At 43.6% G+C, this 26,599-nt stretch overlaps 1 protein-coding gene across 2 annotated transcripts in view; it reads left to right on the top strand.

Moving 5' to 3' along the window:
- Nucleotides 1-26,184, top strand: part of PRKCQ (protein kinase C theta) — a 59,280-nt gene extending 33,096 nt beyond the window's left edge. For both annotated transcript variants that reach the window (XM_008926890.3, XM_018083607.1), the window contains exons 12-19: nt 304-479; nt 3,600-3,773; nt 13,290-13,381; nt 16,366-16,428; nt 19,980-20,118; nt 23,291-23,479; nt 24,028-24,156; nt 24,789-26,184. In XM_008926890.3, coding sequence (XP_008925138.1) covers nt 304-479; nt 3,600-3,773; nt 13,290-13,381; nt 16,366-16,428; nt 19,980-20,118; nt 23,291-23,479; nt 24,028-24,156; nt 24,789-24,944 — 1,118 coding nt within the window. In that variant the 3' untranslated portion in view covers nt 24,945-26,184. The remainder of the gene's footprint in view (nt 1-303; nt 480-3,599; nt 3,774-13,289; nt 13,382-16,365; nt 16,429-19,979; nt 20,119-23,290; nt 23,480-24,027; nt 24,157-24,788) is intronic.
- Nucleotides 26,185-26,599: the final 415 nt, after the last annotated feature.

Below are 26,599 nucleotides of genomic sequence, written 5' to 3'. Positions count from 1 at the left end.
ACAGGTGGCCAGAAATTAAGGGTTTGGTCATGTTTTGCTGCCATAAAACAAAAAAACATATGAAGGAGTTTGTAAAGCGGTTTGTAAAGTAATGTAGCTGAAGAAGATGGAATTCCACTGGAGTAAAAATTCCTCTAGAGAGAAAGCAGTGTGGGCGCAGAGTCAATGTACTTAGATCTGGCCACCACATTTTTATTTGTTTGAAATACCCTTTTAAATCTCTAAGAACAGTACCTATAAGTGTTCTGGGGATTTTCTGCTCATTTCCAGGGGTTTATTTGTATGCTTTGATGTGTGTTGCAGAGCCACAAGGCATCTCCTGGGAGACTCCGGTGGAGGGCACAATGAAGGGGGAGGCTCTGATAGAGACAGACTTGGGAGAACAGTCCCAGGAGCAGCAAGAGCACCAAGTGCAGCTAAAACTGACCATTGAAGATTTTGTCCTGCACAAGATGCTGGGGAAGGGCAGTTTTGGCAAGGTAAGCTGAAGGGGACTGAGACACCACTGCATATGTTTGAATGTTGCTTTTTATGGCATGAAATAGGTTGTGGTTTGAAGGCCACTTAGGAAAAAACATAGAGTCATAGATGTCATCATTTAGGTCGAAAAAGACCTTGAAGATTATCAAGTCCAACCAAGCCCACTGCTAAACCAACTTCCCAAATACCACATCTGCATGTCTTTTGAACACTTCCAGGGATAGTGACTCCATCACTGCCCTAAGCAGTCTGTTCCAATGCCTGGCCAACCTTTTAGTGAAGCAATTTTTCCTAATAACTAATATAAAGCTCCTCTTGCACAACTTGAGGCCATTTCTTCTTGTCCTGTCCCTTGTTCCCTGGGAGCAGAGCCCAACCTCTGCCTGGCTGCACACTCCTGTCAGGGAGTTGTAGAGAGTGAGAAGGTCCCCCCTGAGCCTCCTTTTCTCCAGGCTGAGCAACCCCAGCTCCCTCAGCCACTCCTGGTGCTCCAGCCCCTTCCCCAGCTCCGTTCCCTTCTCTCTCACTCCAGCACCTCAACATCTTTCTTGTGAGGAGTCCAAAACTGCACCCAGGATTAGAGGTGGGGCCTCACCAGTGGCCAGTACAGGTCACTGCCCTGGTCCTGCTGGCCACACTGTCGCTGATAAATCTTCAAGCCTTCAAAGAATCCTTGCCCTGTCATTGCTGAATCTTGGACTCTGTCTTCTCCTTGCTTAAGACAAAGATCTTCTCCCTGTCCTGTTAGTTACTGTCCCATGATTGCCCATGACAGGAGAGGAAATCCCCAAGTAAATCTGAAACTTCCCCTTCTCTGTGGGTTAATGGCTCCTGTGCATCCACAGAAAGCTGGTGGGAAAGATCTCAGTGCTGTCCCACTTCCTGCAGCTACCTCTGCCAGCTCAGTGAGCAAACTCAGAGGGAGATGGAAGCATTAGCTGACAAGCTGAGGGTGGATCCTCTCTCGTCTCCAGAGCAGCAGGTCCCCAGCTGGGAACAATAACTGCTCTTTCCCAGCTCCGATCTGTGCTGGAGCGTGAAGCAATTTTTACAACAGCCAAGAATTTGTGCTTTAGAAACAAGAACCACCTGTTTTCAGCAGATACATTAATCTTGATGAATTATGGACTGCTCCTCCTTCTTGCAGATATTCCCTGGAAGGGGACTCACATTATTCAGCGCCAGCACAGAGCTGCAAAGAGCAATTTCAGGGGAACTCATTATTGTATTTTCACAGCCAGTAAGGAAAAGGAGTATCATTATGTATCACATTGCTCACATCCCACATCTTTGCAAGGTGGAAACTGTGCTTTAAACAAAGAGCTGCTTTTTGCCTGCTAAGTGATCTGGACCAATTCCTGCAGCCATTTCTTAAACTGGGAAAATATCTCCTGTGTTGGCTTTTCACACTTGAAAATCATAGACACATAGAATGGTTTGGGTTGGAGGGGATATTAAAGACCATTTAATTCCAATCCCCTTGCCATGGGCAGGGACACTTTCCACTAGAAGGTTTCATGTCTACAGTTTGCATGGGAACCAGAGCTGAGGCATCTCAGAGCTAAACCAGAATACCTCAAACCCCACAGCCCAGATTAACTTGGACTCAAGAGAAGAGGAGTCATAGAAAGATTTTTATTGGAAGAAAGGGACCTCTGGAGATCCTCTAATCCAAACCACTGCTCCAGACAGGTCTAATGAGATGAGGTTGCTCAGGTGTTTGTCTAGTCCAGTTTGAATACCTCCACTGAAGTAGATTCTGTACCTTGTTTTAGCCCTCATACTAACATGGACTCTCCAAGCCTGCAAGCATCTGTGTCTCCCTGCAGTGCACCATGTGGGTGTGCAGAGGATGGGCTATTTCATGCCTTTCTGCAACAAAACTCACCCACGAGTTTCCTGTGTAGGTGTCGCTCCTGGTGCCCTCATTTGCTTGGAGCGAGATTCACTTCCCCATAGAGGGGACAGGGTGTGCAGATCTCAGTGCCTGGGTGGTCTCCCCAGTTCTGTGTGGACCAGGGAGGTTGAGGATCAGATCCACAGCCTCTGCATGAGGTCTAGCATTGCCTACCTGCCCCTTGGAAGTCACAGCACACGTCACAGCTGTGCCGTGTTCCCCAGTTTCCCCACGGGAGCAGTGCCCTGCACAAAAATGAGGGTAAAAAGGGTGCCTGCAGCATCAGCACTGTTAGCATTTCTGGTCATTCACTGCACAGACAGAGGGAGGCTCTAGGCTCTGCTCTCTGTCTGGTGCTACAAAGTGAAATGCAGCAGTAGCCAAAAGGGTAAATAAAACTTTTGTCAGGGCTAAAACATGTCTGAGCTTACTCAGTAAATAGTGTCTGGTAGAGAACTTCAAAGACCTCTTTGATGAATCTTACATATTTATTTAGTCTATGGAAACAGTGTTGACAGGCTGTTAGTGTGAAGATCAGGACTGGCACTGCCTTCCAAGGTAGACTTCTTTGCTCTGTGGTCTCTAGAAAACACTTTGCTGCTGCTCCATGTCTCATTTTCACTGTCTACAAAAATAGATAGAGGTTGTAACTCCTCTGGGATGTATTTTCCCATTCTTAGAGAACTCCTGCAGCAGCATGGGGGACCCAACCTGTTTGCTCAGACCTGCTAAGTGGGACGAAGGGGAGAAAGCCACATCTGATATAGATCAGTCTAACCACTAGTGGACATTAATTTCCACCTGCTGAAGATCTGGTGTAGGACATTTGCATTTCAAATGGTGACAAAGCAATACTCTGTTTTGTTATTTGAAGCCAGAAAACAGGAAATGTGCCTCTGGGGCATTTGCATGAGGATGGTTTCTGTTATCAGAAGTGGCTCTCTGGTATGTCCTGTCCATACAGGCATGTAGGACCCTGCTTTTGTAATCACCAAGGAACTTCTCATCCCTTCCCAGGGCTCAACTTCACAAAACTATTCTGGGTGTGGGGAACAAACTCAAAGTCTACAAAATCTTAATGGCAGAACTGGGCCTTAAACATCAGGTTTCTTAAGGTCTACCCTGGTGAATTCCCCAGAGCTCAGCTCCCACCCTCAGATGGTTGTGTTGCCTGCTCTGAGAGGAGACAAACACTCCTGCTGAGCAGCTGTTTCCACCCTAGGTGTTCCTTGCTGAGCTGAAGAGCACAGACCAGTATTTTGCTGTGAAAGCCCTGAAGAAGGACGTGGTACTGATGGATGATGACGTTGAATGTACAATGGTGGAGAAGAGAGTCCTCTCCTTAGCTTGGGAACACCCATTCCTGACTCATGTCTTCTGTACGTTCCAAACCAAGGTAAGACAAGGATTTGTCATCTTCCTCCATGAGCTGAGGGTGCTTTACTGCACTACAGATACTTGGTGAAGGGCTTAAGTCTGCCGGATGTTAGGGAACAGTTTGACCATGAAGAGGTGCTCAGGGAAGGGATCTTCAGGTTAAGCACTTGGAAGTGGCTCCAGAAATTTAATCTGCCTTTCTGTATGAACCTGGGAATGGGATAGAGCATCCAAGGCTGACTGAGGTATGCAGAGACCTGCTATTAAAATCTGCATCCTGGTACCCTGGGCTGAGGATGTTCAAAGGCCGCATCCACAGGCAGAGTAAAGATGTGCCCACCCTGGTGTTACCTGGACCTCTTGGACCATGAAGCATTATGCTGCAACAACAAGCCTGGATCAAAGCAAACTCAAGAAACTCTAGTTGTGGAGAATAAACACGCTGTCATTTATTTCTTTGCCCCCAGTAACAGGTAAATTGCACCAGACACTGGTGATGGAGGCTGCAGTTCAGAGGGGCAGCACAAAGCATCACCTGAAAACCTGCTTAGGACTCCAAACCAAAACTGAAGTGACATTTAAGTAATGTGTATATATCTTCGTGGCTCTACTTGCCAACAAACCACCAACTGATCAACTTTCCAGAGCTTTTCCTGCAGCCACAACCAATCATTTTAATACCAAAGCATACACAAGGCAAAGAAAGAAAGAAATGGTGAAATTTTGAGAGGTTGTCTTGTCTGTTCAACCTACTCAAACCACTCCTGAAAGATGATTGATGTCTCTTAGCTCAAATTCAGAGCAGTGTCACATGGCTGCCCCTAACAAATCCAGGGTTTTGTTAGGATGTTCCCAGTCCCTTCTCAGCCCCAGGATGCTCCCAGTCCCTGCTCAGCCCCAGGATTTAGTGGCACAAATCACTGTTCAGAGTGAGGTTAAGACCTGCTCAGCAAGAGGCTGGCTGCTTCTGCAGGGTGAGGAGAAACAAATATAACCTCTGTGGTACATCCCAGTCGTCTGTGGGGTGTGGCACCTGTTTGAAGACAGATTAAATTTATAAGAGGGAATGTCTGGGAGCTGCTGTAGGGGATGTGACACTGATCCCGGGCATTAATGTTAAACCCCTTTGGGGCTTACAGGATGGTATGTCCTGGGAATGGATCCTTGCCTGGAATTAATTCCCTATTTGGAGGAGCTAGATTTCAGAGCAAAATATAAATGACACAATTCCAAAAGCAGAGAAAATCAAGATTTAATGAAAGAGATAAAATATTCACAACAGTCACAGCTCTGTGAGGGAGCATTTATTGCAGAGAATGCTGCTTGTGCTGCCTGTATCTCCAGAGAGATGCTGGCTGATGCCAGCGTCTGACTGGCACACAGCAGCTGAACCATGTTGTCTGTGCTCCAGCCTGGTCTATCCCTGGTCTGGAAGCTGGAGGTCAGGTTCAGGATGGATAAAGCAGTGATAATCTGCAGCTCTGATTTCAGGCAGTGCATGCATGGAAGGGTCCACTTTCCTCATGAGTCCACAGCAAAAAGGTGAGAGACCCAATGGTGTCGTGCAAGGAACCAGGTGGGATTTTCTGACCCTTTAAGAGGAGTGCTTCCAGCCATGGCTGAGGAAAGGGAATCTTGCAGGATGGGAAAGCAATGAATGCCTGAAAAAACTGTAGGTTCCAGGCTCAAAAACCAAATGATCTCTTCCTTCAGTGTCTTGTGGGTAATACCACAGTACTGCCCTCCTGTCCTACAGAAAGAATCTCCATCCATCTCATTCCAACCCTTTATTCCATTCTAAGGTTATGTAATCTCTTCATCTTGCCTTCAAGTTCACAGAGAGAGAAGCTGGAATGTGGCTGCCCAGGCCAAAGCTGCTCTGGGCTGTGATTGATTTTTAGCTCATGTTTTTCTCCTCTGACCTTTGCAAGCTAAGCAGCAATTACTCAATGTAGGAGAGTCACCCAGAGCAGGAGATCTGAGACAAGCCATGGATGGGCTTTCATGGCCCAAAGGACAGCATGGCTCAGTCGGAATACCTTTTATAGCAATCATTTTGGAATCATAGAATGCTTTGGGTTGAAAGGGACCTTAAAAATCATGCAGTTCCAACCCTCCTGCCATGGGCAGAAGCCAGGGCACTGCTGTGTAGAGTCCCTGTCTGGATTTCAATATCAAAAACGTGAATTTTTAATTAAAAAAATTATATTTTTTGTTTTTAAGGTTTCACTGGATAGAAGAGTAGTTTCAAACAGAAATACATGTGTTGATGCATTTCTGAGTCTTTAATGCTCTGGCTTACCTGAGTTGCTTCAGGTATTGTGTGCCCTGGCAAAGGACAGTAAAAACAGAATATTCCTACACTGAAACAAGGGCCTTGGGAGTCCACATGTCTCCAGAGGGGAAGAAAGAAGTCCTATAAATCTGTGGACAGTTCTCGGAGCTCTGGGATAAGTTTCAGTGAGGTAATCAGTGAACACTCAAATATATAAAGCTTGACAGCCCTTCAGACAGGTTTTAGTAGGCATCTAATGCTCCTCTTTATTCCTGCTGAGGCTGAATGATCAGTGCTTCAAAACTCAGAATACTTGTCTTGTTTCACTACATGAGAACACATGCAAGACCAGGGTGGTTGTGTTTTTTTTTTTCCCCCAATCTTTTTTGAATCTGACTGTTTTATTTTACTGCAGTCATCTTTGTATCCAGATATTCAGCTGACATAATTATATGGTGTGAATTTCAACAATAAGCTCAGGGAGCTACTCTGTTGTATTAGATTTAAAGGGATGCTGTTATGTTAAAGAGGAGGAAAAACATGTTTATAATTCTATGAAGTCCCAAAATTAGTAATGCCAGAACAGTGATTGGCATCCCAGTGCTTATGGTTTATTCTTCTTTTTTGCATCTCACTGATCTTCTGCAATAAAAATAGGCTTTCCCTTTTTGAAAGTCACTTTTATTTCTGTTTCTTTACTTCATTGACCAAGTTTTATTAACACTTTTTACCTAAATGCAAATTAAATCTTGAGGCATTTTGACTTGTAGCACAAAATAGCAACAAAGACTATTTCAACCCAAAAGAGAAGTAATCTTTATTGCAATTTAACAGCAAATATTACAGAAACGTTTATTTTCTGCTTTACTGGTGTGTTATGTCTTTTCAAAGTCCTGGTGATGAGCCATTTTCACATGCTCTGTTGCTTCTACGTGCTTAGCACTGACTTTAAAGTCTCTTACATTGGCAGGAAGGAGAAATGGATTATAAACAGGGAGTGTGGTCCTAATTAAAAATTCTTAGGCTCTAAAGTGTTTTCTATGAGTATCATCAGGAGATTTCTCATTCAAATGTCTCCTCAGGGGATACTGCACTTCCTGCAAAGTTTTTCCAAGTGCAATTTGAGTTTTCTTTTCTCTCTGACCTGCTGCTGAGGGACAGGGTTGAATTATCTGACCTGCATCAGAGTGTGTGGTTTGGCACAACTGTGTTTCACACCCACTGGATGTTCAGCTCCACTGCCTGGTTGTGCCATAGACCTTCTGAACAGCTCTGGGTCAGGCCCACATGCCCTTCCCAGGGAATGCATGGTCCTCTCTGACTACAGCACAACCTAAATAAGGTGTGCTGCTCACGAAACAAGGTGTCCTGGGAGGTCAAACCAGATGTCTGTCTAGCCAGCATCCTAATTTTGTCATTGATGAGGGAGGAAGGCTGAAAAATAGAGTACAGGGCATCACAGTAATTTTTTCTCCTTGTATAAACCATCCTTTTCCCATGTGCAAACCATCCCAAACCTTGGTGTGCAACCATTTGGGAGACACAATCCCGAAGCTACAAGGTCCATAGATCTTCTCTGGGTTTCCTGGGGGGGGATACATCAGCTTGGAAACATCTGTCCATCCTCCTAGTATTTGGAGTATTTTGAGTTTGGAAAAATCTGATTCAAGGCTAGTTGACCATATGTGAACCAGCTAATGAGAAAGCTGGGAATGAATTGGGGTGTTTAGGGAAGCTTTGAGGATTTTGCCTCTTGCAAGCAGCAGGCAGGAAAACTGGCAAGGTCTCCTTCAATCCTGGCCAAAATTTCAACATGGTTTAGCAGAAATAGCAGCATGTCAGCAGAGCTTTGGGACTCCAACAAGGTTGTGCCAGAGGAGGTGTGAGCAGCTGTAATTATAACATCAAATATATGAACTTTTAGCAAGACACTTCTGGGTGGTGTCAGCCCCTGTGCTGTGAACAGGGGGAGTGTATTGGCCGGGAAAAGAGGAGGACAGATCACAAGTGTGGGTTTTTTAAGTGATAGATGATTGACATATTCAATACACATATTGTCTTTGCCTCCCCATTGTCCAGTCTGAGGAAAATCAGCCCAAAATGCATAAAGCTTTGCATGAGATTTCTAAAAATCTGCAGTGTAGCTGCTTTTTATTCTGAAAAAAAATTACTTCTTAAAATAAAAATATTAAATTTTTTTACCTATTTTCAGCTGATAAAATATTTATGTTTCACAAGTTTGACTCCTTTTTGTTAAGTTTTTGTTCTGGTGGTTTTTTTATCTGTAAATCTTCACAGAATCTTATCCTAGCCTTGAGAAAATTAGTCTTTTTCCAATATACCATCCAATACTGATAGGAAAGCCACTTTCTCTTGCAAGACAGAGCTGATAGTAACTCAGCTTACCAGTGAGGGATATCTACTCTGAGCTGTGATGAAGGTCTTGGGATCTCAGAACTCAGGTGAAAGGAGCTATTGCCAGCCATGTATGCACCTTTATCTATACATATGCATTCCATATATGTGTGTAAAAATATATTCATATGCTTTGTACCAGGTACATGGGCACACAACACTAAGCATCCCAAATGAGCAGTTTAACAGGCAGTTAAAAATGCTGACAGTGCAAAGATTAGAACAAGAAATAAACAGTGAGATCAGGGACTGGACTGAATTATTTGGCAGCTCTAAGAAATGCTGCCATCTCCAGAAGATGGACTAATATTACACAAGAGGGGGGAAAAAGTCTTTGAACTAGAGAACAAAAGTAAACCTGGGGGTGTTTTGGTGCAAATAGCAAAAAATTAGAAATGTAGGTGAACTTCCATGGTCACCGACTAGCAAGGAGTAACCCTGTGTTTACTGTTCCTCATGGGAGTAGAAAACATTGCCTGCTTTTCCACCAGATGGGATGCTGTGATGGGATTGCAAAACACTCTGAGTGGTGTGGTGGAAAAGGCTGAGAGGTCTTTGACTCCCATCTATGGATGAAGTAAAATAAATCCAAAGCTTGGGTAAGAACCCAGACTGGGCTGAGCTGAGCTGCATGAAAAGCTGGGACAAGAGGCAGCTGCAGGAATTGAATCATAGAATCATAGAATGGTCTGGGTTGGAAGGGACCGTAAAGAACACTGTATCATGTCAAACCTTTCTCTTGACCAGGGCTGACCTAATTCAGTGGGATGGAGCAGGATTAGGTCACTTAATTTGGAACCTTCTCCACATGAAGCCATGCTCTAAATTAGAGTAAAGCCATGCTGTCCTGCAGCATTAATTATTCTGATATTCAACCTCCTGGAAGCCCTGGGAAGAAGAATTTTCTCTCTTCAGTAAATCGTGTTAAATTGTGTATTTGTATGGATGCAAGTGCTTTCAAATGCGAAGAAAACAAAATCTGAAAATCTCCGCAGAAAAGTGCTCTGGAGGGCTCCCAGCTGGTTTGAGGATTTTAAGAGCCTGTTAAAGGATGTACCTTCAAAGGATCAATTTAAATACTGCCTGCTTTCTACTCATTGTTTATAAAGCTGGAAGCATCTCTGATAGTGACTATTCATTCTCACAGCAGTTGAACGCAGAACAGAAGCAGGTTGGATTAACTCCATCCCTGCCACGTCCTGGAGAGTGAGGGAACAGGTGGCTCTGTGGAGAGGAGCTCAGCTCAGCGCAGGTGCTGAGGGGCTGATGGGGCAGGGAATTGGGTTCTTGCAGTAATCAAAGCTTTCAGCACCTGGCAGGATTGACTAGACGAGGGAACTGCATTATTTTTTGCACGTCCGTATCTGTGTGTTGTACATCATGTTACATGGTTCTGCTGCTGTAGGAGCAACACTTCATCCTCCCACAAAAAGGTTTGTCATGTTCCCTGTGCTGCAATGGAGAAGGCCCCTGGAAGATGGTCTGGAAGTAGAGAATGGCTGATATACGGATGTTCTTATCCACATGGATGTGCCAATTAGTTTAAGAAGCATTGGGTCAACACACAGGCACACGGTGGGATTCCTGAGGTTATCCTATGCAGGGGCAGGAGTTGGACATCAATGACCTTATGGTACTCAGGATTTCTATGATTCTATGTTTCTATGACTACCCTGGGACAATATCCATCCCTGAATGCAGGAAGTACCCTTATAGTCCTCCTCGAGCTCTGTGGTTGTAAAAGATGGTCCCAAGCTCTGCTGAGAGACCAGACTTTTTCCGTTCTGCTGTGTGAGTCTGGAACCATGGCCATAAGTTTGGCTTGAGAATTTGCTACCTGGGGATGCTCCCACAGATGGTCAGGATGTCACCTATCACACGTCTGCAAGGGAGAGAGGCAGGGAACTCTTTCCAAGCCTCCTTCAGAGCTTTGTAAGTCTCACCACTGAGGAGCAACATTCCTGTTTGTTTGGCATCCCAGTCATGCCATCCCAGCTGCCATGTGTGAGAATCATGGAAGCATAGAATGGTTTGGTTTAGAAGGGACCTTTAAAGGTCATCTAATCCAACCCCCCTAGAATGAGCAGGGGCATTTTCAACTACATAATACCCACTTAACCCCCTCTGACATGCCCCAGGTGCTGACAGACTTCAGAGCCCGGCAGTAGCAGGCAGGAGCCATCAGACAGCTTTCCCGGGACAAGAGGAAGTTTGGGTTGGAGCCTGTCTGCAAACACGTCCCCTGTGCCACTCTAACCCTTTAACCTCTGTTGAGCCACGCTGTTGAGTTTTCAGTGGTTTCAAGTATGGGTCTTGCCACTTCCCATTTTTAGTGTGTTCTGTGGCTCTGTAGATCTCAGGCTTAGGAAGCTGACTCCAATAACTTGTTGCAGTTTGCCCTGCTTGATTACACCTTCCTACTCATAATGACGCACTTAGGGCTGATCTCAAGCAGTTTTTCTCCACGACCCATTCCACACAACTGCCCTTTGCAAGAAGCAAGGGGAACATCCAAGCCCCAGAGCGAAAAAGTCAGAGTGATGCCATCTCTCTTTCCAACAGTGTTTATATACCACTCTACAGCACCTGGTAGGCCACAGACTGCAGTGCTAATCATGCCTGAGTGTGTCTGCAGCTTTACAGCTTAAGGCAGTTGAGCAGCAGAGTTCATATATTTGGATGTAAATTAAACTGAGAGGTGGGCAACCTCTTTCCTTGGCTGGCAGAAGGGTGCTGACAAAGTCCCCAGTTTCAAGTTAGAGTCCCTGATTCAATTAAATAGGCACATCAGATGGTTGCTCAAATCCATGAGCAAACAGCACGATTGCTTGTTCTGCTGAATAAACTTGAGCTTCAACTTGCACTTAAAGATGCGTGGTAAGGTGTAGCCAAAATTAGTGGACTTTCCAGGGAAACCCGAGGGTTTTCTGCTTCCCAGTCCACTAAAGCTGAATCTGGCCCATTTAAGGACCCATCAGGTTTGTTCTGTCCCAGTGTGACACATGTGGCTGCTGGTGTGTTGGTGGCTAAACCTCATCACCTCCCTGTGTGCCTTCACAAAGAGCATCTGTTCAAGTATTTTCCTTGAGGGGCTCCTGAGCTCACATTGTTTCCAAGATTTATGCATTTCTCCACTAAATTACCCATCTCCATTTGGCCCTTTTACTTGCTTAAACTGATTTACGTACATAGCCCTCTACAGATGCAAGACCTTCAAACTGAAAACCTGCACCCATTTGGTTTAGTGATAAAATTTGTATTCTTTCCCCAGGAGGCCAAATCTGGCCTTGTGCTTGTTGGATGACAGGTGGGGTTTCCAATGAGACATCCATTTAAATAAGAGTACTGTAATTAAAAGGATCTGGTTAAAGAAATTTCACAAATTAGAGCAGACAGCTGTTGTTTGAAAGGAACAAGCACTGTTGGGGTTTTTTAAAATAGCCAGCTCTTGGCTGGCTGCCAGAGATACTTATATTAGATCTTATGGATAAAAATCTTCAACTGTTAAAAATGTCAGTGAAAAGAACTCTATTGCCCCCCACCCCAGAAAAAATGTGATGGACAATAGCCAACACAGGGAAGGTATTCATAAACTTTATAGCACAGCCTAGAGATGACTGACTTCAGGTGTGTAGGGAACAGAGGGAGGCTTTTGAGAAATAAAAATACTGCATCCATTTTATTTTATTCCTGCATTTATGCACAAAAGGTGAGATTACAAAAACAGAAGTTTGGACTGAGGGTGTAACTCAGTGCACAGATACTCTTCTTCCAGGAAAAGGTGCCCCTCCTGCTTTATAGGAACAATTCAGCATGGAAGGGATCAGTCTCAACCAGCTTCCACCTTCTGCAGGGGTCTGGTGGTGAAGTTTTGGCTGGTGAAGCTGTGAGAGGATCAGTGTCATGTACATGAGCAACCTGGTCTAGTGGAAGGTGTCCCTGCTCATGGCAAGGGGGTGGAACTGAGTGGTCTTTGAGGTCTCTTTCAACCCAAACCATTCTGTGGCTCTATGATTCTACATCCAGGATTGAAAAGGAAACCTTGGTGATCAGTTCTGTTCGTTATCCAATATTCAATTCCATTATTTTTATGCAGGAGGAGGAGGGCTTTCCACTGCCCTCGTCAAGCAGCTGATGATTGCATTCAACTGGAGACAAAGACTGGACATTCTTCCAGACTTCTCTGACATGCAGGCACTCAATGGGTGTCCAGAAATATGACTAATTCATGAATCTTCCCACCAGCAAGTTACATCTTGCCCTGTTCAGTAGAGCAGCTTTCAGGCATGTGCTTAAAACAAATTGCTGCATCTGGCCAATTTCTCTGAGAACTTGAAAAAGTCAGACTCGTGTGCCTACACAGAAGATGTGCAGGAATTCGGGTGGCAACAGCTTGAGAACACTCCACTGGATGGATAATGCTCTGGGATGGGGACCAGAAGAGACCTAGTATTGACTTTTGCCTCTTCTACTAGTCCCTCTAGGAAGCTTATCCATCTGTCCTTCTGTTATATAGGCACTGTAGAGTTACTCATCCCCTTCTAGTGAGCCTGGAGGTCTGCTGGTAAAAATTAACAGCATCAGCTGGTTGTTAAGTGGATTTGCAATGTTTGCTAATGGTGTTTATACAAATCAGAGCAGAGAGAGTGAGTATGGGCTTAGGAAACAAAGAGGAGAAATGAGGAATCTAAAAAAGAAACTGCTTTCTTTCCAAAACCCTCACAGTAATCTTTTCCTTCCTCTTTTTGAGTGCTTTCTAAGGGGTTTGTTGTTCAGGGTTTTTTTATACTTTTACTTTGCCCTTTCCTCCACCCTTATTTATTCTCATTTTGTCTCATTCTCTAGGAAAACCTCTTTTTTGTGATGGAATACCTCAATGGAGGAGACCTTATGTTCCACATCCAGAGTTGCCATAAGTTTGACCTTCCAAGAGCAACGTAAGATATTGTTATTATTAATGTTGTTGTTATTATTATTATTATTGCTTCTGGGCTTGCAGGTTGCCCATGTGAGAGAAGCAAAGGCAGCAGACACCTGGGAACTTGATTTTATTCCCAGCTCTGCTTCTGTCCTGCAGAGGAAACACTGGGCAAATCATTTGACCTCTCTTCACCTTAACCAGCTGCAAAGTGAGGATAATGCTTGTGCTGGAAACCGAATCACTCTCTATCCCAGCTCTCTCCAAACTGAACAAAATAGACATGCAAGTTGTCAGCCCTCCTCGGTGAAGGACTTGGAGCAAATCACTTCCTCCCCCTGTCCTCTTTCCCCTCCCACAGAAGGCTTTTGGAGCCCAGTCACACAGTTGATTTTAGTCAGATGTGAACTTACTTTACACTCTTGGTCAACCAGGAAAGTTTTTCTGTCTGGAAGTGTTACAGATGCTGCTACACCCTTATCAGCTTTGTGTCTGCCTACAGTCTTAATCTTTAGCCTGCAAACCAGGAATGTCCTTCTAGCCTGTGACCTGGCTCCTGTATTTTGCACTGTCCTCAGCACAGTCCCACACAGGTTTGTTCAGAGCCAAGAGCTGAGCTGGAGGGACGCTGTCCCTTAGGCTGCCCTTCTTGATGGATTAGTCCCCTTCCCAGGCTTCAGTCCCTCACTCAGATCAGGGCTTCAGAGGCACCAGCCAGTCCAGCTGTGACTTCACCTCTGGAGGTGTGTCCACTGTATATAAACAGCCCCAAACCTGCCTCAGATCTTCAGAATCAGAATCACAGAATATCCTGAGTTGGAAGGACCCACAATGACCATCGAGTCCAACTCTTAAGTGTGGGGATCAAACCCACAATCTTGGTGTTATTAGCACCATGCCCTAACCAACTGAGCTAATCTCAGGGTTTAACTTACATTTTCTATGGATGAGGATCATGTTAAAACAACCTACAACTGTCTGCTGTGAATTACAGCAGCCCTGGGGTCTCTCTGTTGCACTCTTTGAGTTCTTGCTCAGCCCATAATCAGAGGTCCCAATAATGACATCGTGGACCCAACCTCTGCTCCAGATTTACCACCATCAAATAAATCCAAGAAATGCATTTTCAGCTGTCTATGGAACCAAATATCTTGTTCTTTACAGCACTGGGTGGCCTGTAGCCAAGCTGCAGGACCTGCTTAAGCTGAAGTTCCCAGTCCGGTGATCAGAGGTGAAGCTGTTATTTGTTAGAAGTAATGGGATTTTCCCTTTTTCCCTTTAAAGTTCAAGGGGGTGAGGGGAAAGAGATAAAACCTATCAGAAGTACAAAAGGTAAATTTAAACAAAAAATTAATATACCAACAGAGAATTAAAGATTTATTTAGCTTTGATTAAAGCAAATAGAAGAATTAGAAAAAATGAAATGTGCTTTTAATCCTTCTGCAAACAATAGGTATTTTGAAAGTCAATATTGAAACCACTATAGGGATTAATTTTTATGTAATAATTTAATTAAAAAAAAACCCAGAGTGTCATTTAAATAAATGTTTGATGATTTTTTTTTCAAAAGCATTTGAATATTCAGAATTAAGGACCAATGCATTGAAGACTGAGCGAGCAGAGCTGTGCCACACTGGAGGGAAATATGATTCTCTAGTTGCATTTCCTTCTGGGAGGGCATTTTCATTTTTCACACTGATGCTACCTCTTTGCAGCAGGATGTGATGGTGATGTCCTTTGGGTAAAATGTGTGGAGAACAAAGGCCTCAAATTAGAAAAAAACTCCAGAGAAAGGTCACCAAGCTGCTAGTTCATACAATGGAGAAGCTGTCAAAATTAGGAAAAAATTCTTCACTGAATAGGTGGTCAGTCACTGGAGCAGGTTGCCCAGGGAAGTGGTGGAATCACCACCCCTGGAAGTGTTCAAAAAACGCAAGGATGTGGCACTTGGGGACATGGTTTAGTGGTGGCCTTGGCAGTGCTGGAGGAATGGCTGGACTCAACGATCTTAGAGGTCTTTTCCAACCTAAATCATTCTGTGAGTCAATGAAAGGCAAGTCATAAATCTGAGCAGGGAAGAGGGCAACCTAACAAGCCAAGGATTCTGTCAGATGCCCACCTGCCTACCCCATTGCTGTCCCAATGCTTTTGCAGCAGCTGCTCACTGTGGCAAATCAAAGCTGCTCTTCTGAGGTCTGAGGCATTCACTGTAGTTTGCAGTTTGCACTCCAGTGCAGCATGTAGGGATAAAAAAAGGAGGAATGCCTTTAAACTGAAAGAGGGCAGGTTTAGATCAGATATTAGGAAAAACATTCTTTACTGTGGGGGTGGTGAAGCACTGGCACAGGTTGCCCAGAGAAGCTGTGGCTGCCCCATCCCTGGAAGTGTCCAAGGCCAGGTTGGATGGGGCTTGGAGCAGCCTGGTCTCGTGGAAAGTGTCCCTGCCCATGGCAGGGGGGTGGAACTAGATGGTCTTTAAGGTCCCTTCCAAACCATTTTATTATTCTATGATCACTGTAACTCGTTGATTAAATATGTAAATAAGGGAGAGGTACAGACACGTCTGCCTTTCTTATAGGGATCGTATTTTGAGGCGAGGCAGAGTGGGCAGTAGAAGCTCGTGGCTTTTTTGCTCCACGGCTGACCTGGAGACATTCTTTGGCCCTGAAGAAACCATTCTCAGAATCAGTTACTTAGAGAAAAATGCATCTAGCCATGCAGTGTGGCTTCCAAATCCCTGAAGATAAGTAGGCTCCACATCCCTACCATTACCCAAAGTGGTTTCAGTGGGAATTAGGCTGCTAGCTGTGTGGCACGCTTTTGGGCATCTCACATCATCCATCAGTAAAACACAGTCACCCCAAACCTTCTAGAGACACTCCAAACCTTCTGGGAAGCTAATGAAATTTTGGTTCTTGTGGAGACAAAATTTCCCTCTTTTTGGGTCTAACTGAAAACACTTTTGGGAAGAATCCGTTCTAACTTGTGCCTTCTCTCACTCAGGTTTTATGCTGCTGAAATAATTTGTGGGCTTCAGTTCCTCCATTCCAAGGGCATAATATACAGGTAATTTTACTCTGTAATGTAAATAATATGCTAATATGCTAAACCTTTTCTGCTTTCCTTGCAAGCACTAATGGCAACAGAGATCCTGTTTCTTGGATGTACTTACTGGCATTGCTTTTCTATGCAGATTTCCCTTTTACAGAATCTGGGCACTCTATTTTGAAGAGGTAGAGTTAAAAAGCATTTTTGAGGCTTTTTTCAGAATCCAGTCCTGTTTCAGTTAACATTAAAACAAGGCCTTGGTGCATTTACAACAATCACCCAGTATAGGCACCCTGTTTAAGCTTTCAACATATCAAGGTATACAAGGTCAAGTCAGACATGAGAACTTTGAAATGTCTGTTGTGCTGATTACCCTGGGACAGTGGTGACAAGCTCAGCTCAAGTAACAACAGCAGGGAAACAGTGATATATCTTAATTTTGGATCATTAGCAGGTGTGCTGTGCACAGTTCCACGGGGACATGGGATTCATCTCACCTACCATCATGAGTGAGTAGGCTGTCAAGTTCTTCTTGTAGTAAGCAGAGAAGAGTGGGCATTTTTGGGTTTGTCAAACCTGTGTTAGAGTGTGTACAAGAAGTGCCCATTTCTACCAGAAATAAGGCCACAGTCTTATTTCCCATGGCCAAAAGGAGGAACTGAATTTCTGGGGAGCTCTAGTCGAGCTCATCTTCATGGCAAAATTCAGTTACTGCATTGCAGCCTTCTGTAAAAGCAGGAAACAAATAGCTTGTCACAAACAAATAAGAAAGCTCACCACAACAGTGATGTCTGCTGAACCCAAAATGAGCATATTGCAATGTTTGTCATGTAGTGTGAACATCAGAACAAACGCTGAAAAGTGAATGGCTTGTTTGCAATCCATTCCCCCTTTAAAACACTCTCTTTGATTCTTTTTAGTACTCACGTGGGAGCCATTTATAGTCTTTATTGACCAGTGATGGTGGTTGCATAAACATGAGATCAATACCAGTGGCATTAATCTAAGATGATCTCTGGGGTCTCAGCAGGTTTCTGGCTCTAATTATTATTCTGGATGACTGAAGGGAAAATTTTTCGAAAGTGCCCAAACCACTTTGCCATGCCTGTAGTTCTTGCTCAGTCTTCTCAGAAAAGCCGATTAAAAAAATATCTGCAGGACATGGTGAGTTTATGGCAGGAGTGTTAATGCCCAAATTTGATTTATAATTCACATTTTTACTTAGAATCACTACACTGGTGCTGTGTCAGGGTTTAGGACCTGTTTCCTCCTGAAAGGAGAGGGGTGTTCGGAGTTTGGAACCTTGGGAAATGTGATAAACTTGGGATATCTGGGCATTGGGGAGCATGGGGATAGGAAGAAATATCTCATTCCAAGGAGTCACTGTAATATTGCTTTGAGAATCAACCCTTGTGAGAAAAGGTTTAATGAGTCCTACTCCCTTTTCCTTCTTTCACTGAAGACAATGACAACGAGGTCAGTTGAGAACTCACAGTCATCAGTATCTCTGTCAGAGAGAGCTAAGCATTTAGGAAAGTGAACAGAAATCATTTTTGAAACTACATCATTTGTAATGTCGTAAGAATAATGAATCCAGCTGTTCTGTCTCATGCACCCACATTTGGAAACGTTGGCTTAAATTTTAATGAATGAGCTGAAGTGTTTTTGGCAGAAACTCCAGTCCCTGGAGCCAATGAGTTTGTGACTCATCAAAATAATGAAAGCAAACTGTAGGTGATGGGTTTTTTGCTTTGCTTCGATCTACCAGATAAATAAAAGCAGTGCTGGCAGCCCAAGATTGATCTCAGTGGTGTAACTAAAATAAGTCATTCCAGCTGGAAATTGTGACAACATGAGTGTCTGCCACTTGGAAGGCAAATGTCTCGCTTGTCTCTATATTTCTCTTTGATTGATGACTCCCATTTTGTCTTGGGCCATATTCTGGCAGCAAGAAACAATTGCCCCATGACAACAATTTAGTGTGTAAACACCTCGATGTGCCCCATCCTGATTAGGACCTGGACAAAGCAAGACAAGGAGCTCTGCACAGAGGGAGGCTGAACACTCATCTTTCCTGCAGTTGCAGGCAATCATCTCAAGAGCATCATGCATTAGAAATCACCTTCTTTGAAGGATTCAAAGCCATTTCTGAAAAAAACCCCACGCTGTAAAACAGTTGTCATCAGGAGGGTGGCCATACAGCAGCCTCACTCTTAGGACTCTTGCCTGAGATGTGGAAAATCATAGAATCACAGAGTGATTTGGGTTGGAAGGGACCTTAAAGATCATCTAATTCCAACCTTCTCACCATGGGCAGGGATGCCACCCACTAGATCAGGCCCCACCCGACTTGGCCTATTGGCCAAAATGTGTGTAGGCTGTGAATTAGCAGAGGTTGAAAAAGAACAATTATATCCTAAGTTATGAGTACAAGTAAATGTGTCTGGGTGCTTTGGGAGCCCTGAGAAGGAGCAGTGATTATAGCACAAGACAGGACGTGCAGGAATGCATGTGCTCATAGACCAGCTGACCCAAACTCTACCTACCTCCCACGTTAAGTTCAGCATCACTGATCCAAACATCTCCCCAGGTCATTACCTCAATGAAAAGCAAAACTTTTAGGTAAGATATAAAAAAATTAACATAGAAGCCATGCCAGCCTTCCTTCCTTTCTGTCTTTTTCTTTCCTTCTTTGCAAGCTTTTCTCTCCTTTCAGTTTGTTCTCATGTGAGGACCTCATTGTTTTCCATCAGTGGTCCTGATTCATCGGCTCACTGGCTTTCATTTCCTTCCTGTGCATTTCTGTTTTCTTCCTCTCTCTGGGCTCTGCTTCCCAGAGGAGCTCAGAGCCTGGAACCTCAGACAACAGCCTGGCAGATGTGTGTGAAGGGCTTTGTAAACCCCTGGGGTTCAGATGGTGCAGCCCAGCAGTGAAAAGGTGGTGGGTGTTCCACTGATGTCTGTGATTATTCTGACCCTCTGTGAGCCATGCAGGGCTTGTGTGTCCTTGTCTCTTCCAACATTTGTAGAGCCTACACTGGGAGGGAGATCTGGCAGTAGCTTCAGAGAGAATATTGACACTCCCAGGGAAGGAGAAAGTGGGAATTATCTGGTCACTTCTTACTCCCCTTTTCCAGGCCGTGCTAGGGCAGAAGCACCAGTTGGCACAAAGCCCTTCTTAGCTTTTTCCATTTTGCATCCTTGAGGGAGGCAGCTTTTAGAAGGGGTCTTGGGTGATGTGATCCCTGGAAGTGTTTGAGGCCAGTCTGGATGGTACTTGGACTAACTTGATCTAGTGTAAGGTGTCCCTGCCCATGGCAAGGGAGTGGAACAAGATGATCTTTAAGGTCCCTTCCAACTCAAACCAGCCTGTGATTCCACGATTCTATGTCTTTTCCAGCAAGTAAATCAGTGCTGGGACAAGAGAAATTAAGAAAAGAGATCCTTAACTCCGAGAGAGCAGCTTTTCATTCATCCCTCAGCCTTCCTTTGTAGGCTAAAATAACTAAAATGACTTGTGTGTCTCTGGAACACTTTAAAGGGGGGGTCTTCCTTCTCTTTTCCTGCAGAGATTTGAAGCTGGACAACGTCCTCCTGGACAATGAGGGGCACATCAAAATTGCTGACTTTGGGATGTGCAAGGAGAACATGTTTGGAGATGCAAAAACAAGCACTTTCTGTGGGACTCCTGACTATATTGCTCCTGAGGTGGGTGTGGGGTTCAGGGGGGTCATCAGGCTGCTGTGGGACAGAGTAACATGCCTTAGGACACGACTGTTGGTCGGTGGTGGAGGCTGCAAAGAGAAATAACCTGGGTTTGAGCAGTTCCAGGCTAGAAACTGGATTTGTTTTACCCAGACTCTACGTTCCTGTCTGGAATCGAATATTTTTGCAGTTAATTCATTTTTTTTTGTGCAAATGGGGATGGAAAACAAGTGGTGCTTTTCTTAACTCAAGAAACAGAATAGTTAATAGAAATTCAGTTTGGGTCATGGCAGGAGAAGCTCCAAAATGTAGGTCCTGCAATTCAGGGACAGAAACAGCATGAGGAATGCTGATTTTGCCCTTTCCTTTATTTCTTTCCATTTTTAACCAGATGGAAACTTGGGTTGGGCTTTTTGTTGTTGTTTTAGTTTCAGTTTCTGTTTGTTTGGGGTTTTTTTTAGTTTGTTTTGGTTTGTGTTGGTTTGTTGTTGTTGTTTTTTAATTTCAGTATTTTGAACTAGATCCCCCCAGAAAGGAGAAAGTACCCTTAACCCAGGTGACTTCACACAATAATAGATCTTACTGTGGAGAGGCTTTGACTAATTAGGTGGCAAAATTGGGGCCAAAGAAACATTTTTCAGCTCAGAGAAAAACCTACAAGTCATCCACATCTGACATTGGTCTGAAATCCATTTATTTGCCTTTCAAGATCCCATTTCGTAATTTTACTGTTGTCATGATGGATATTGGTACTTTCCAAATAGCTTTCAAAGCTTTTGGTGCTTTTTTTTTTCACTCTACTATAATTCATTAATCCTCTACTGTGCACCCAGGGCTCGATTCTGGTCTAGGTTATACCACTGCTGAAACTCAAGGGTCTCTTCAAATCAATTGGATTTCTATTGCCTAAGATCAGGTGTAAGTGTGCTCTGCAATCAAGCTGCAATTGGGTTTTATTCCACTTCAATATGCTTTTATTTAAGAAAAAAAGAGCTATTTTTCTATCCTAAAGAATAAAAAGAGAGCCAAGTGTTGATCCATTATCTGTGGTTTTGCTTTATAGAAAAGAGAAAAACTAAAATAGCTCAGAGTTTTGTTTCTGCACCATCATTTATTTTAGAGATTCAACGAGTGCATATAAAAACATTTTACCTCTGAGTTGAAAGCAATTCTAGAGTTTATGGATCATCTCTCCTGCCAGAGGCAGGAGTGCTGGATTCTTTGTCAGTATTTTACTGCAGCTGCTACCACTGTAATTTGTTACAGCCCCGGCACCTTGGCCACAGCCACGTGAATAAGGAGGCTTTGGGTTAGTAGACAAACAATTTTTTTTATTTCAAAAAATATCTGACAAAAAAAAAGACTTCACCAGAAATGAAATTGCTGGGTTTATTTCTTTTTTTCCCAGATAATTTCCAAGATAATAAATCTTTTCTTTGATTTCCACGAAACATTTAATTTCAATTTCCAGACACTTTATCCTTTCGAAGGTAAAACCTTACAAAAATAATATGTCTTTTCAGAAGGAAAGGCTGGGATGATTTTGTTGTAAATGATTCACAAGAAATATATTAGAGAGTCTTGCTGATTCCTTTTTTGTTTGTTTGTTTTGAGTGAAACTCTTTGTATATGTTACATCATATATTCAGATCTCTTTTTTGTCCTTTTTGCATCCTCTCCTTTGGAGACAGAAGTGTTAGTCATGAGCACTGTACATCAGATTGGATTTATACTTCTGACAATAAAGTCCTGCTTTGTTAGATGCCACAGGTACATCAGAGGGGGATATTTCTCACCTAATGTGAGGAAATTAATCTAAAAATGAAGCACTAGATGGCACTTTATAATGTTGTAGAAGGACAAACATCCCAGGAAACAAGTCATCCCTTCCTACCTCAAGTGTATAAATCAATTAAATCACCGTTTTCCCTCCATAACCATAGAAAGACTGCATGCATAAATCAATAAGACACATAATTTTTAGGCAATAAGATGATAATTTTTAAACTCTCAGCAGTTTCACCTGTACTGACCTGGAGAGTTGTTTTCAATGGTATTAAGACATCACCAGGACTTGTCATTGATACCTATCCCATAGCTACAGTATCAGGCATCCCATTGAAAAGACTAAAGATTGTGCTTTAAAATGAACTTTTCCCCTCTACAGCTCTAAAATCCTGATAATCCTCCACATCGCAGTCATCACATGACCCTTTAGATATCTGCATTGTAATCATCTATATATGAGCAAGTTTTCTAGGCTTCTTGATAACCAAAGGAGACAAATAGGGGGTTGTATTTTACAGCAGGCAGATATTTATCTGGATGTCTAAAATTGGACTAATTCCCTTCCTTGGCTGTAAAAGGAGCTAATGGTTCAGCTCTAGGTATCTCCATAACAGGTATCTAAAGGCAGGTGCAAATAATTTTGCTTCTCCAGGGAGTCTGAGAACTTGGTGGTGGTCCTTGAGACCTGGGGGAGGTTGTGACTCCAGCTGACCCTCCTGGCCCCCACACACTGGATGTAGCATTCATTTTATAACTGACACAGAAAGGCACAAACAAAGGGACTGACTGAGGGCAAATTCCCATTCCTTTACTTATAACTCAGTTTGTCTCAAGAGGGTAGATCAGCAACCAATTTCCTGTTTTTCCTGGGGAAGATTTCACTGGGATAGATTCACACCATTTCAACTGACTGATGGTCCTGAAGTACCCTTACACTGCAGCTTTTGTAATTTAAAATTCAGGTTTTTTGTGAGTTGAATTCGTTCCAAAATTATAATGCCTAACCATTTGTCTTCTTGGACAGCACAAACCTGATTTGAACCCCTGGGATAATCTGGAGAGCAGGCAAAAAAAATTAGTTGCCTCGCTTTTTATGTTTTGAGATGTCTCTGGTAGCCAAAGATTTGTTCAAGTAACTTAAGAGTTACATGCAACCTTATTTGTAGTGAGAAGGACTGTTTTGGCTCCCAGGTGTGGCTGCAACTTGGAGCTCCTCAAACCACAGCCCCTTCACCTCTGGCAGATGTTCTGGCTCCTGCAGGCACCTCTGCCATCCCACTCAGTGCAAAGCAGCTGTTGGAAGGTCGTGGTCTGGCCACCCTTCTGAAGCTGAAATGCTCATGTCAGACATTTTCCTTCAGCCTTTGTCCCTCCTGTTTTTGGGCAGATCCTGCTGGGGCAGAAGTACAACACCTCCGTTGACTGGTGGTCCTTTGGTGTCCTCCTGTATGAGATGCTTATCGGCCAATCCCCTTTCCATGGCCAAGATGAAGAGGAGCTTTTCCAGTCTATCCGTATGGATAACCCCTTCTACCCTCGCTGGCTTGACAAGGATGCAAAGGACATTTTGGTGAAGGTAAGAATAACCACACAGGGAATGAAAGCCTTTTTTTGCCAGAATTGTCACCTTTGGTTTGTGCATCTTCAACTGTTGCACAGAAAAACAAATCCAGTGTGATAGGACCAGAGAGACTCACTGTCTTTTCTGTGGGCCTCAAACTGCACCTCACCTAAGTCATAAGGCCATCTGTATGTCCTCTTGCTCCTGAGTTATGATATGGCTCCTCACAGGGTTCCAGATACCAGCAGAGGTCAGTTTTGTTGCAGAGTAATCTCTAAGGTACGAGGCGGGTTAACTAAGGGTTACAGCAGACTGAGATGTTGAACATCTATTTCTGGGACACACACTGCCATCTTTCTGCACAGTCAACCTGTACTTCTGTCAGGATTAGAGATAGTGATCATCTTCATACCAATCAAGAAATTGCCTTGCTTTGGGAAAAAACCCCACATTTTCTCCATTATGGGCTGTTCTCATTGCACTGACGCGATAATTACATATTCCACCCTCTTTAATGCTTGCATTATCAGCACAGAATTTAACCTATGGAATCAACATTCTAGCTTTTTGTGAGAGAACCTGAGAGGAGACTGGGAGCAAGAGGGAACATCCGCCAGCATGCCTTTTTCCGGGAAATCAACTGGGAAGCTTTAGAAGAAAGAAGGATGGAGCCTCCTTTCAAACCAAGAGTGGTGAGGATATATCTTCTTCCTGTTCCATCCATCCCATGTTCTTCTAGACTATGTACTTCTAGTGGCTGAGCTGCCTGACCTGATCATCACAATACTGCTCTGTGATGGCTGTAAGCCCAGGTCTGGCATGTCCACACCTGAGAAACCATAAATTACCCATCACATTCTCAGTTACCAGAGCAGGGGTCTGGATGTCTCATAACACCTTGCCTTAACCATGTAACTTCACCCCATTCTGTAGGGATTATCTTCCATTGCAATGCAGAAGGGAAAGCAGTTCAGGTAACTGGGTGGTTGGCTAAGTTAGAATAATCCTGACTTTTAGTAACTGTCCTATTAAACTATTAAGGTCCTATAAATAACAGTAATATAATTTAATTTGAAAAGAGCATCATTCTTTCACAAGTGTCATTTAATTGATGGGTCCAGTCTGATGTGTTGTAAAACTCTAACATCCCTGCCTGGCAGAATTCATGGATCACAGGCTCAGTGCTTCCCACATGATATTTATATTTACTAGCTCCTGACTAGATAAGCTGAGCCCATGTAAGCAGCCTGATAGGGCCAGTATCATTGTAATGAAAATCTCAATATTAGTGGTTTGACATCATTTTTTTTTCCTTTTCTTGAAGAAATCTCCAAGTGACTGTAGCAACTTTGACAAGGAATTTCTAAATGAAAAACCTAGACTGTCCTGTGCCGACAGAGCGCTGATTAACAGCATGGACCAAAATATGTTCAGCAACTTCTCCTTCGTGAACCCTAAAATGGAGAAAATATTTTCCTGAGATCTGCCTTACTGAAGGAATTTTCTGCAATGGTTTGAGTAGCACTTTGTCAACTGAAGACTCTGCATCGTTATTTTTATCAAGAACCCTCCAGAAAAACACACCTCAGTGAAAGTTTGTACCATGCCTGGAGGCTTCCAGCTTAGTCCAGTCTGTAGCAGATGCCAGCCACTCTTCCTTAATGGTAAAGTTTCTTTGTGGTATCATTCGGTCTCTCTTCTCTCTCTTCCCAATGTTATTGAAGTTGAGAGCATCTGAAAATGAGGAGCTGCCAAAACCTGTTCCCCACTACTTGTACATGCAGCCAACGGGCTTCTATGTAAAAAAAAAAAAGAATATATTTGAGCTTCTGGTGATGTCAGTGCCCATTTCTGCAACTCTCACCTAGACCCACCTTCTTCTGAAGGAAAAGTGGTTTGCTCAAGGCCTGGAGGTACCTGAGAAGACTTCAGGTTGGATGCTTTGTTGACCTACACGTGTACATGTGCAGAACTGTGCATGTGTGCACAGTTTTGAAGAAGTATTTTATTCCCTACACACTTTAAAAATACTGTTCACAAGGTGTTAGGATTCAATTTTGCTCTCCTGAGACAAAGAGACTTTGCAGGTGCCCATTCCAATATCCGTACATCTTAATTGGAGGCACTGGAACTAAGGAATCAACCCCAAAGGAGGATCATTGCCACGGGAAGTGCTAAAATCAATACAGAAAACCAGTGGTTTACATTTAGCAGTAGAACAGGAAGGATGGGAAGTTGCAGAATGCCTCAAGAACCACGTTTTAAGCTTTAACTCTCCTTGCCAAAATCAGGGCAAAATCTGGACTGGGATTTCTGGGTTTTTATCCTAAAACTGCATGAGAAAAGTGGAAGATGTTTCCTCGAAACATTGTTTAAGCATCATAAAACTGGTGTTCCAGGCTCAGGTTTGGGGTATTTTACTTGAGAGATACTAACCAGTCCCTGCAAAGACTGATTTGCTTTCTGTTGCTCTATATGATGCCCCAACTCTTTGGCAACGTGGGCACAGATCAATGAACTGCACCCAACAGTCAGAGAGCAGGACAGCACATCAGGTGAGGGTGGTCCTTGCCTTCATGTCATGACATTTTGCTGTGTGCTCTATCCCTTTACAGTCTGTGGAAAAGTAGTTGGGTTAAAAAAAAGTCTTTTCTGTGATCCTTTTGCCATGGGATCCTTTTAAATAAAGATGCACTTTTTTCTGAAGTTGGAGAGCTGTAGAATTGCCCAGTTACTGCTTGTCACTGAGATACCCCTTAAATACTGGGTCAAAATTAAGTCAAAACCTAAAAAGAGGATTCTGTAATAGCTTAGACTTAGGCAGTCACCCAGGTTGGTGTTAGGCTCTAGCTGAAGAGCAAACATTTGGTGCTTCATTGCATCAACCCCTCCAGTCCACAGAGAAGAACAGCTCTAGAAGATGAGTTATCCCAAAATCAGGTTTGCTTCAGAAGTGCCTTTCTGACTCTGCTGGACCAGGCTGTCAACTTGGACCTCCCTACAGGATAAATGCAGCCTTGCAGGCAGTGCTGTGATATCACTGACAGCGACTGCAGGCACCAAATCCTGCAGGAACAAGAGCTGAAGTGCCTGAAGTCAACAAGAAGAACAGAGTGCCCTGGGAAAGTTTCAGTC

The sequence above is a fragment of the Manacus vitellinus genome, unplaced genomic scaffold (assembly GCF_001715985.3).
Source record: "Manacus vitellinus isolate BGI_N305 unplaced genomic scaffold, ASM171598v3 scaffold_65_pilon, whole genome shotgun sequence".
Classification (NCBI taxonomy): Eukaryota; Metazoa; Chordata; class Aves; order Passeriformes; family Pipridae; genus Manacus; species Manacus vitellinus.
The sequence above is the reverse complement of the archived record's forward strand: the minus strand, read 5'-3'. Positions and strand labels throughout refer to the sequence as shown.